Source organism: Leptodactylus fuscus, chromosome 1, assembly GCF_031893055.1.
Source record: "Leptodactylus fuscus isolate aLepFus1 chromosome 1, aLepFus1.hap2, whole genome shotgun sequence".
Taxonomy (NCBI): domain Eukaryota; kingdom Metazoa; phylum Chordata; class Amphibia; order Anura; family Leptodactylidae; genus Leptodactylus; species Leptodactylus fuscus.
This window is the reverse complement of record NC_134265.1, coordinates 277,163,978-277,173,379: the sequence shown is the minus strand read 5'-3', so window position 1 is coordinate 277,173,379 and position 9,402 is coordinate 277,163,978. Positions and strand designations below refer to the sequence as shown.

At 42.7% G+C, this 9,402-nt stretch overlaps 1 protein-coding gene across 1 annotated transcript in view; it reads left to right on the top strand.

The window, feature by feature from the left end:
- The first annotated feature begins 470 nt into the window (after window positions 1-470).
- The window catches only part of MGAT4D (MGAT4 family member D), a 77,341-nt gene continuing 68,409 nt past the window's right edge, over window positions 471-9,402 (top strand). Inside the window, exon 1 of the mRNA XM_075284985.1 lies at window positions 471-700. Coding sequence (XP_075141086.1) covers window positions 610-700 — 91 coding nt within the window. The 5' untranslated portion in view covers window positions 471-609. The remainder of the gene's footprint in view (window positions 701-9,402) is intronic.

Here is a 9,402-nt window from a genome sequence, read left to right as displayed (position 1 = left end):
TTAGTTAAAAAAAACGATCTAGGCAATGGCAAGACTCCCTTTAAGGATTTAAATGTTTCTCCCCTCCCTGACAACATGCAGAGCTCATGCAGACGGGCACAAGGCACTTGAGAAAGTTTCTTAGCTTTTCTTGCAGACAGAGTGCTTTCCTTCCTCCCAGTAGTAATAGACATGCCTTCAGGTGTGCAGTGTGCTGGTGTAGCGGCCCCACTTGTCCTGTGAGTTGATCCTATAGCTCACCTGGCGCCGCTGGCAGCTAATGTGTGAATGGAGCGCTACGCGCAGGATATCGCTACCTCCTTACCACACCGCCAAAGAATAGAATGAGAGGAAGTCAGGGAGGGGCCGCCATCCAGTGTCACTGAAGTGTGCGGCCGGGGCCGGAGTCCAGGCACAGCGGGACGAGCAGAGCAGAGGAGCTGGGACAGTGAGTGGTGCGGGCGGACGGGCAGGGCTGTGTGAGGGGGTGTATACACCGGCCCATAACTACACGCCCCGCCAGCCAGGGCGACAACTACGTCTGTACATCGGGCAGCAGAGAGCGGGGACAAAGCGGCAGCGCAGGTGTTACTGACGGGGCTCTGTGGAGTGGCCGGGCTGCTATGTGAGATGAGGTGCAGGAATGGCAGTCTGCTGACATTGATCTGTTTGACTTGTTTCTTCTCCTTGTCATGGTACACAGCCTGGTACAGAGACAAAGGTAAGGACACCTGGGGCACCGAGCGCTACCACCGTCACTGCCCGTAGGACTATGTCATATATCATATCATATATATATCAGGACCTGCACCTGCTGGGGGCGCTAGTGCTTGCTGTGTCTGCTGCTTGTATCCAATTGTATTACAGAATCCAGTATCGATACACGGAGGAAGGGCCATCACTTGTTCCATTACAGGTCTACAGGGTATTAGACCTGGCTCTTATGGCAATACTAGTGAGGACTATTGCCCTGGAGACTTGTAGTACCACAAGAGAACCACGAATCTATAGGGTATCAGTCCAAACTAGAAAAGATGTATGCTTCCTTACCCTTGTGGATTTACAAGCCTGCAGGGCTTTACTCCTTACTAGAGATGAGTGTGATCCTCAGCTCTTGTGGCACTACATGCGTGCAGTGCTTTAGTCCTAACCAGAGAATACTATGGTACTCTGCAGAATTTTACTCCTCACTAGAGACAACCATGGTCCTCTGCAGGACATTTCTTCTAACTAGAGACTACTATGGTTCTCTACAGGACTTTACTCCTCACTAGGAAAGACTTTACTCCACACGAGAGAAGACTGTGGTCCTCTTGTGGCACTACATGTCCGCAGTGCTTTAGTTCTATCTAGAGAAGACTATGGTCCTCTGCAGGATTTTGCTTCTAACTGGACACAACTATGATCCTCTACAGGACTTTATTCCTCACCAGAGAAGACTATGGTACTCTGTAGAACTTTACTCCTCACTAGAGACAACCAGCTCAGCTCTTGTGGCATTACATGTCTGCAGTGCTTTAGTTCTAACTAGAGAAGACTATGGTCCTCTACAGGACTTTTCTTCTAACTAGAGAAGACTATGGTCCTCTACAGTTAATTACTCCTTGCTAGGGAAGATTGTGGTCCTCAGCTCTTGTGGCACTACATGTCTGCTGTGCTTTAGTTCTAACTAGAGAAGACTCTGGTCCTCTACAGTTATTTACTCCTTACTAGGGAAGACTGTGGTCCTCAGCTCTTGTGGCACTACATGTCTGCTGTGCTTTAGTCCTAACTAGAGAAGACTGGTCCTCTTCAGGACTTAGCTCCTAACTAGAGACAGTTATGATCCTTAGCTCTTGTGGCACTACATACCGTGTTTCCCCGAAAGTAAGACAGTGTCCTACATTCTTTTTCCCCCCCCAAAAGTCCCACTATGTCTTACTTTTGGGGTATGTCTTATATTGGGAAAAAAATGTCGACAGGGGTTAATGTGAGGCAGGACATGATGGGGTTAACTGCTATTAATGTCAGGCACATGGAGTTACTGAAACTAAATTAATAACTCTAAATGCCTGACATTAATAGGCAGAGTACAGCCTGTACCTGGTGGTTTCTTTTTTCACTTTGCTGGGAACTTTCTTTCTTTCTTCTTCTCTTCTCTTCTCTCCGTCTCTTGTGTGCAGTATGGAGACGGCTGGAGCCCTCACTGCAGGCGGGACTTGGATCTCTATACGGATAAGCTCCGCCCCTGAGCTCACTTCTCTCCTCTCATTGGTGGGCAGAGAGCAGCCAGAGAAAGAGGAGTGTCCTGAAAGCACTGAAGGGACGCTCCTCTGCTGCAGCTGCTGCCGTGCCAGCCAGATATGCCTCGTGTGCCAAGAGCGGCACGCGTGCCAGGGGTTACCAACCCCTGGTTTACTACGTCTTACTTTCGGGGTACGTCTTACATTAGCCCACCCCCCAAAAGTCCCACTACGTCTTACTATCGGGGAAACAGGGTATCTACAGTGCTTTAGCCCTGACTAGAGAAATTATGTGGTCCTCTGCTCTTATGTCCTTGGGGCTTTAATCTTAAATAGGAAACACTTTACTTTTGCTTCTTACATGCCCTGGTACTAGGAGTCAATGACAAGACATGACCAGGGCATCTACCGCTTACAGGCTGGCCATCGATTCAACGGTTTTATGACTTAATAGATAAATATTTTAATATATTTCCTTAGTTGTTTCAATGTGCATATATTCATCGTTATCATCATCATCGTTATGTGGCACTAATGTCGGTGAACACGTTTCTTGTTACATTACATCAGATTTCTTGCCTGCTGTGACATATCAGGGCAAAGCAGGTCCAACAACTTGTGACTGATTTAAATCCAATAGTTCCAGTGATGTAGACTTAATTTCCTAGTTAACATAGTTGGTAAGATTGAATAAAGACACAGGTTTATCAAGTTCAATTTATAATCCTACCGCCTTGATCCAGAGGAAGGCAGAAATCCCTACAGGCAGATGCCAATATTAGGGCTATAAAAAATGAAAGTTGTACATCCTAGTATATTTCTGTGTGACAGCCGTGTGTGATCCGTCTTTTGTACGTGTAGCATGAGAAGATGCTGTGTATATTATTTTTCAGCAGATAAAATTTTACGAGAAATGGGAGTCACAGTTTCACTTTTGTAGTCCCCTGTCATATCTCTGATGCTCACCAGGTCCCTGTGCCAGTGTCTACTTCGTGATCCCATTGCCACAAAGCGCAAATGCCCATTTGCACTCTGCCTTTATAGAGAATGTGTTGCCAGAAAATGAACTATTTTTTAAAACAAGTGTCATATTAAACATGTTATTACGAATTTTAGATTTTCTTTAAATTTTACATGAGACTGATACTTGTCAATTCTGTAGGGGATTTCTTTGCAGCAGTCAGCTCATTTAAATTATAGACAAAACGTATAGCAAAACAATAGAAGATAACACTTCCATAAGCATTACAAAAGAAGATAACAGATCTATAGGTAACACCCATCACATCTACTGCTGACAATAAATGGTGTCACAGTTCATTTACTCGCGTCCCTGAACAGAACGTGTCTAGAAAACTACCTCAGGCTGGTTCACATGTGTCCACAAGCGCTTGGGGATTCCATTCCCCACTCCGGTTAAAAAATATGGAGAGAAAAGTTTTGGGGTGGAAACTGGGCAGAAACCCGGTGGACCCCATAGTATATTCTATGGGGTCCATGGGTAACTGCTTTATAAACAGATTGGGTTTCCGTTTTTTGGGTCCCCAAGTGGACCCGAAGAATGGAAGCGCAAGTGTGAACCTAGAGTTATAGACTTCAATAAGTCGGTTCCTGTCTATTACTGCCTATGGTGATGACTGTTCTTTAAAGCACATCTATTAATGCTACTAGCAGAGCAGATGAGACGCTCAGACAATATGGCAGCTTCCATAATCGTGTACAGAAAATCTTTAGTTAAAAAAATCAACAATCAGAAAATCAAAATAGATTAAAAAAAAGTATTATATCTCACTATTAGAGATGAGTGAACACTGTTCGGATCAGCCGATCCGAACAGCACGCACCCATAGAAATGAATGGAAGTACCTGTGACGCTGACTTGGCGTAAAGCTTATGGCTGATCCGAACAGTGTTCGCTCATCTCTACTCACTATCTGTTTTTGATAATAAATGAAAAGTTTGGCGATGCATTCCTTTTAAGTAGCCCATTCATATCTATTGGATGTTTAATGCTAACTTAGGGTTGGTTCACACTAGCGCTTGTATTCCGTCCGCAAGGAGTTCGCATGGAGACACCCCCCCCCCCCCCGGTCGGAATGCAATCGCAATTGCAAGCGATGTGCTTTCAAAGCACATGGAGCCCATAGACTATAATGGGCTCCGTGGGCTTGCTGCGCACTACCCGCATAAATGAATTGTGCGGGCAGTGCGCGGCAAGCACACGGAGCCCGTTATAGTCTATGGGCTCTGTGTGCTTAACTGCACAGCGCTTGCATTAGTGTTGGTATTCCGTTCGGGAAGGGGTCTCCTTGCGGACGGAATACAAGCACTAGTGTGAACCAACCCTTAAAGGGGTTTTCTTACAAAGCAAGTTACCATCTTATCCAGCAGTGCATGGTATCACAGATCTCATGATTTCACTTCAATGCGACTGAGCTGCAAACAGGCATGTCCGATGAACATGACGACACATGGCCTATGTAGTGGAATCTAATATTCTCGGTGCATGTGCAGCACTGCTGTAATGCTGTGTAATACGGGTCACGTATTGTGCCTGTGCTGAGACTATGAGCAGCGATGAGTACAAAAGAACTTTTAGCCAGGTCAGCTTAGGTAAACTGTCTGGTCCTGTCAAGCATGGGAAAGATGGAGGGGCGGAGGACAACAGAGTGATGGGAGGCTTACCTCGTTTGCCTTATTTGCATATTGAAAAAAACAGCAATATCTTGGCAACTGATGCATCGATTCATGAGTGGACCCTAACCTGTGAGTGTGGCTGGGTTGGTTTGCTGGATTCTGGTGGCAGATTGCCTTTAATGTGAGTAGCCAAGTGTGATATTAAGGGCATTTACCTTTGGACCTCATTTACAGTTTGTAAATATTTATAGTCTGTATAAAAAGTTGAGACCTTCTGGTAGTACTATATAAATATTTATTTGGCTGATAGCTGCTTCACCTGAACTCCCCATACACATGCACGTTATGCTCAGTATATGGAGTGAATGGGGAGTGAATTATTAGTTATAGGGAGCCTGCGCGAAATCAACAAGAAATGTCTGAGAAAGACAGTGAGTGCACTAATATGGATAACAGACTTCGTAATGGAAGTGGTCATTGTGTGTCAAACTCCCTATCTCTTCTCATCCTCCTCAGAAGTGGTCATTGTGTGTCCCATATCCTGTTACTGTTCTGCGACCTGGTAATGATGTTTAACCTGTATTCTTTGAAAGCTGCATTTAAAGGTTATTCCCAACCTTAAGAATAATATTCAGACTTGTATCTTAAAGGGGTTGTCTGGGATAAATGGAAATCCCTACACTAATCTAAACACCCCTCTTACTTTCTAAATAGCATAATTAATTAATTAATCAATCAAAAACGTATATTTCCCATATCCCTGGGGTGGTCATGAGCTTTATAATACAGTAGAGACACAGCAGTTGTGATGGCCGACATATTTAAATAACTGACATTTGCCATACTATTACGGCGGATGTCGGGAAGGGGTTAAAGAAAATCAGACACAGAGCATAAATTGTATAGTTGCTGAGATTAGGATTGCAGCTCAGCTCCATTCACTTTCATGGGAATGAGCTGCAAACAGGCCATGTGATCAGTGAGCATGACACCACATGGCATGGAAAGCAGCAGCAGCACTCACGGACCAAATGGTTCCAGATATTGGACCCCTGCTGATCTTAGGATAGGTCATCAATTTATAAAGCCCGGAAAACACTTGTAAATCAAAGTATGGCAAAATTATCTTCTGTGTTTTGGATACAGCTTCCCACTTACAGACTTACGTACAGATTTTTCCATCCCTGGTGATGGAGCAAATATTTATGCATTAAGTTATTTGTACATCCATGCTTTACTGCACACAAAATCCTTGGTCTTTTATTAAATAATACTAGTGCTTTAGGAAGCAGCAACAGAAACTGATGTTTAAGGCTTCATGCAAACTAATATAATTTTGTCAATAATTGCAGAGAAAAGTACAAATCCATACATTTCAATGGGCCCAGACACACAGTCATAGTTTTTGCTGCTATGTGTCTAGTCCAAACTCGATTTGAAGAGCCTATACTTTCCATTCTTGCGACTCTGTCAATTCAGTTGAATGTATGGGTCAATAAAAATCACGGATGACACGGATGCCAATCCATGTATCACCTGTGCCACTGTTTCACTGACCCGGAGACTGCACATGGTTGTGTGCATAAAGCCTAATCTTTCCAATAAACATTTGAACACATAGCACATTGTTTTTCTGTGTGTCACCATCAAACAGATGATTTTGTTGACCTTTTGGTAAAAGTGCACAATTCCTTTAACTGGTGTAGAAACCATCTGCCCTCATCTTGGGAAGTCCAGTGCAGTCAGTCATTTCCATTTTTCAATAGATATTTTTAGTCAAGGGGGATTACTCAGTTTAGTAGTAAATTATTTCTTTTTGTCAATTATCAAAATTAAGTGAATGAACAAAAAAGAAATCTAAATCAAATGAACATCTGGTGTGACCACCCTTTGGAGGTGTCACGATATGACCCCTACAGAGACCTGGTCTCAATATCATCAAGTCTGTCTTTGATTACATGAAGAGACAGAAGGATTTGAGTAGAAGATCTGTAATTATTTCTCCAAGGTAACTGGAACAACCTCCTTGTAGAGCTCCTTCTAAAACTTCCTGCAAGTATACCTAGAAGAATTGATGTTATTTGAAGGGTGGTCACACCAAATATAGATTTCTCTTTTTTTTTCATTCAAATAATTCTGTTAATTTACAAAAAACCTGTTAAGCCAACATGCACATGACAGTGGACAGTGTGCGTGCTGTCTTGCCAAGGTTGGATGCCACATAGATGACATCTGTGTGCCACCTGGGCCTCCACGGCCCCATTTATTGAGGACCTATCCTGAGCATTGCTCTCGACTCAATAAGTCATTTTCTGGTACACAGTCTCCTTAACCACTTCAGTACCGGGCCAATTTGTGGTCCAGGACCAGACACATTTTAGGTTTATTATGTATGTGCGGTTTTGAGGGCTGTAACATTTTTCCCGTATGTCTCAGTCAACTAACTTTTGCGTCTTTTTTCGGGGACACATAGGGCTTTATTTTTATGTTATCTTTATTTTCGAATGTGTTTTAATTTTTTTTATATCTGGGAAAATATAAACAAAATAGGAGGGAAATTGTGTCTGGTTTTCAATTTTTTATTTTTTTTTAAATTTAATAACACAAAGTGTCACTGAAAAACTTTATAATATAGTTTTTCCTCTCCGTTACTATAATTTTTATTTTGTATGGTGTCGTCGGGGGTGTGGCTATAACCTTTAATAACGGCGTTTTATTAGCGTATTATTTATTTATTTTTTATTATTTTATTTACATTTTTTAAAAGCTTTTTTTATTATATATATATATATATATATATTTATTATTATTATTATTATTAATTTTTTTTTTTTTTTTTTTTTCAGATCGTGTCCCCATAAGGTAATAAGAGTCCTTTGGGGACATCTGATCACTTATTTTTTGTACTGGAGGCTGATTTCTCCTGTAACTGGGGCTGCTACATTTACCCTCAGATACAGGAGGAATACAGCCTCCTGCACACTGTATATACAGCTTACTGAGCTGATCTGAGTCCTGTAGGACCCAGCAGCTCTGGTAAGACTCTGCTCCCGGAGATCACGTGTCCGCCGGGTCAGAGGGCAGCTGAATTATGGCTGCATCCATAGCTGTGTATACAGCGCTCATTGAGCGCTGTATACACAGCGATCGAGAAGGCAGGGGAGGTAATAAATCTGCCCTGTCTTCTGTCTGGGAGCTCCGGCTGAAGTTACAGCCGGCTCCTAGTGAAAGCAGCTACACGATCTCCGTGCAGCTGCTGTGTTCTGATGGACGTACAGGTACGTCCTGGCAGAACTAGGCAACCACTTCCCGGACGTATATAGTCTATGGGCGGTCCGGAAGTGGTTGAAAATGATCTGTCACCAAGTACAACATTCTAAATGTGGGGCCACACGGTGGCTTAGTGGTTAGCACTACAGCCTTGCTGCGCTGGAGTCCTGGTGTTCAAATCCCACCAAGGGCAAAAAACCATCTGCATGGAGTTTGTATGTTCTCCCCGTGTTTGCATGGATTTCCATCTCATATTCCAAAGACATACTGATAGGGAAAAATGTACATTGTGAGCTCTATGTGGGGCTCACAATCTACATAAAAAAAAAATAAATTCCAAATGTCATACCATTCAAGATCTGAAGCCACCGACGCTTGTAAAGGCATCTGTATGCTATATGTACTGTATTTCTATGCTTGAGGCTTTGGGTGAAGAATGCTGGCAGCTTACTAGCAGATTTAAAAAAAAAAAAAAAAAAAATTAAATGAGGATAAATTCCGAGAACTGGGCACCTCCAATTGACATCAGCCAGGCATCTAGCATCTCCTGTTGTTGCCCCACATTGTTGGCCCAAATTTGCATTACTGAAGATCCATTTCTCCTCAGGCTTCCCAGACATAAGCTAATGTCCCCTTAACTATGTAAATTCTCTGACAAATACAAAAGGTTACCACCCACTTGGTGATTAGGAGCTAATTTACATCTAGCCTAGTGACACAGCTCCTGAATGGGTGGATCAACTTAAAAATAACACCAAATTGAACTGGGGCACAGCAGCAGTCAATGATATATGGCATTTAGCATTGTGTACTTGGTAGCAGGTTGTCTCTGACTATCTGTATAAGTATATATTTATATCACCTTATCCTTATTTAATATCCTTATTTTACACATTAGACTGGGCTGAAACGTACAGATGCCTTTACAAGGTGTCTTCAGAGTTGGATTTCAGCCATTTAGCTATGAAATAATATTACACTTTAGGACTCTTGTGTTGTGCGGGGCTGGCTTCAGAATTGCTACTATGTTGTCCCCCTATTGGGTGCTAAACAATAATAGGATGTCATTAACTAGCAGCCAAGTATAAAACCTGTGACTTTGCCATGCTAGGCGCTTTGTTTTATTTTTCCATCTGGAAGTGAGCTGCACTTAAGAAAATGTCCATGGAAACTGTTAGCAGTTCCTGTCTTTTCTTCTGATCTAGAGAGCAGTTCTGGAATTCCTCTTGTTGGGCCTCATCACAGATATGGATGTACTAAGTCTAAGTGTAATAGATAGGTTTTTTTGTGTTTC